Source organism: Salvia hispanica, chromosome 3, assembly GCF_023119035.1.
Source record: "Salvia hispanica cultivar TCC Black 2014 chromosome 3, UniMelb_Shisp_WGS_1.0, whole genome shotgun sequence".
NCBI lineage: Eukaryota > Viridiplantae > Streptophyta > Magnoliopsida > Lamiales > Lamiaceae > Salvia > Salvia hispanica.
Genome location: NC_062967.1, coordinates 2,043,215 through 2,045,429, shown reverse-complemented (window position 1 = coordinate 2,045,429; position 2,215 = coordinate 2,043,215). Strand labels below are relative to the sequence as shown.

Genomic DNA, 2,215 nt, shown 5'->3' with positions numbered 1-2,215 from the left:
TTTTGTATTGTTTTCGAAGCCGAAAATGCCGTGGGAGATATGTGTACACGAATTCTTAATGGCTGAAAAGGATGGGAAAAAAATGACTTCAGCAGCTATCTTCGACCACGAGGGTGTCGTTCTGGCTAAAAGCGCCAATTTCCCCAAAGTTCGACATCTTATCTCTCTAATTCTACTTTATCTTCTTAGTTGCCTGTTGATAGAAAATGAAAAATCGTAAGAAATGGATTTGTTTGATTGATTGACATTTAAGGTTTTATTGGAAAGGGGTCTATAAAGTATTAGTATTATTTTATTTTATAAGGTAAATTGGCTAAAAAAATTTATAAATTTTGATCAAATTCTAATTCACAATTTAAAAATAGTTGGAAGATACATTTTTTTAAAGAATTTTCCTATGAATTTAATTTGTCTCGAATGGTATCTAATGTTACATTCAAAGATTATAAGAGGGTGAAATTGTCAGTTAATTTTATCATTTTTCCCAATATAGTTAACAAATAGCTTAATTACGCCATCAATTTTGAAACACATGCACTCCAATCCCCGAATTAATAACACATAGTATTACACGTAGGATACCATATTTTTTGTTATGGGAATACTGAGAAAGTTATTAAAATTCATCGTCTTTACAGCTGAAATTTGAAAATCCTAGGATAGACTATAATTTTACTAAATTTCTTGATTTTCAAGTTATTTAAATGGCATATTTTCTTTATTTGAATTACTTTGGAAGGAAGGTGTGAAATTATGCAATGATTGTTTGTTTGATTTATTGAATTAAATATATTTTAAAGTTGAATCATGCAACGATCTTTTGTTTGATTTATGTAATTAAATTCAGTATAAAATAAAAGAAATAGTTGATATCATGAATGCGTTTGAGAATCCACAACAACTTGTTCGAAATGACCTACGCATTGGTGACACTAAGTATGAAGTTACACAAGTGGAACAAGAACATGTAATAAACGGAAAAAAGGTAATACTATTATTTTTTTATTATTATCGCAATTTTCCATCAAATACAACCGCATCTCTCTTTCCTTCATAGATGAGATACTTCTTTTTGCATGGAGGTTAAGAAAGGGATTTTCAATAAAGTTAGTAGATAAAGTAACAGGAAAAAAAAGTAGAGAGAATGAGAGAGGAAAGAAAAAGTGAGTTAATAGTACCTTATATAGAAATGACTCAACTATAAAGAAACTTCGCAAAATAAAAAAAAATGATTTAACTATAAAGGAACGGATGAAGTAAAATTTTCCATCGTTATGATTTAGCCATATTGTCCATTCAGCATTCCGGTCAATTTTTATTTTTGTAATAGGAATATGATTTCCATTTTAAGTTTAGTTTTCTCCAATTAAAGTATTTTTCTACTATTTGTTAGGGCACCGGTGGAATTTGTGTGAAGAAGACGATTACGGCACTGCTGGTCGGGATATACAACGAGCCGATGACGGGGACGGCGTGCAATGGGATAGTTAAGAGTGTCGCCGCTTTTCTCATTCCACGGAACCTCTAATTTCTAAATAAACGCTCATTTTCGTCAAACTACATTATTTCTCTTTGTTTTATTGATGTGTGACAAACAATGAAAATTTTATGGAGTGTATTATTGTGTGTTCGAGGAAGGAATTTAACCACAGTGATCGATACTATACATTTTAGTTTATTTTATTGAAGTGTCTTTTTCTATTACAAATTATTATTCATTTTTTATTTGTAAAATTTTTAAATAACAATACGATTTGCTATCCTATTAGTCAAATCAAATTTCATTAATAAGAATTGAATAAAAAACAATTTTAGAGATTATTTTGTACTATTTAAATAAATCCGAAGAAATTTCTCAAGCTCATTGAGAAAAATCAACGTAAAAATCTAAATTTTCAGCTTTGATTTAGATTGTTTTTGACGAGGGAGGTGGATGCAGTCATCTTGAATCCAATGGAGTTCAACTGACTCTTAGGTTCTTCATCATCTTATCACTGATCTAACTCTATTTCATCTTTGTAGTTTTCTGTTGATCGAAAATGATAATCATGAGAAAGGGATTTTGGTCAAATTCCAATTCATCCTGCAATTTTCCGAATTTTAGCATTTCTCAGTTTTTCCACCTAATATTTATTTCTTGTGAAATTGTACTTATTGTCTGTTAATTTTATTATTTGTCTTGATATATATTTTTCTTGAAACAGCATTTACCTCA

The 2,215-nt window shown here is 29.6% G+C and overlaps 1 protein-coding gene across 1 annotated transcript; it reads left to right on the top strand.

Moving 5' to 3' along the window:
• On the top strand, positions 1–1,540 carry LOC125216519 (profilin-2-like). The gene is made up of 3 exons (XM_048118256.1): positions 1–148; positions 848–985; positions 1,394–1,540. The coding sequence occupies exons 1-3, from the start codon at positions 26–28 to the stop codon at positions 1,526–1,528; spliced, it is 396 nt and encodes a 131-aa protein (XP_047974213.1). The 5' UTR covers positions 1–25; the 3' UTR covers positions 1,529–1,540.
• The last annotated feature ends 675 nt before the right edge of the window (positions 1,541–2,215 follow it).

Coding starts and splice junctions, on each gene's coding strand:
- LOC125216519 (XM_048118256.1), top strand. CDS start 26: ATGCCGTGGGAGATATGTGTACACGAATTCTTAATGGCTGAAAAGGAT. Junction 149..847: donor AAAGCGCCAATTTCCCCAAA/GTTCGACATCTT, acceptor AATTAAATTCAG/TATAAAATAAAAGAAATAGT. Junction 986..1,393: donor ATGTAATAAACGGAAAAAAG/GTAATACTATTA, acceptor ACTATTTGTTAG/GGCACCGGTGGAATTTGTGT.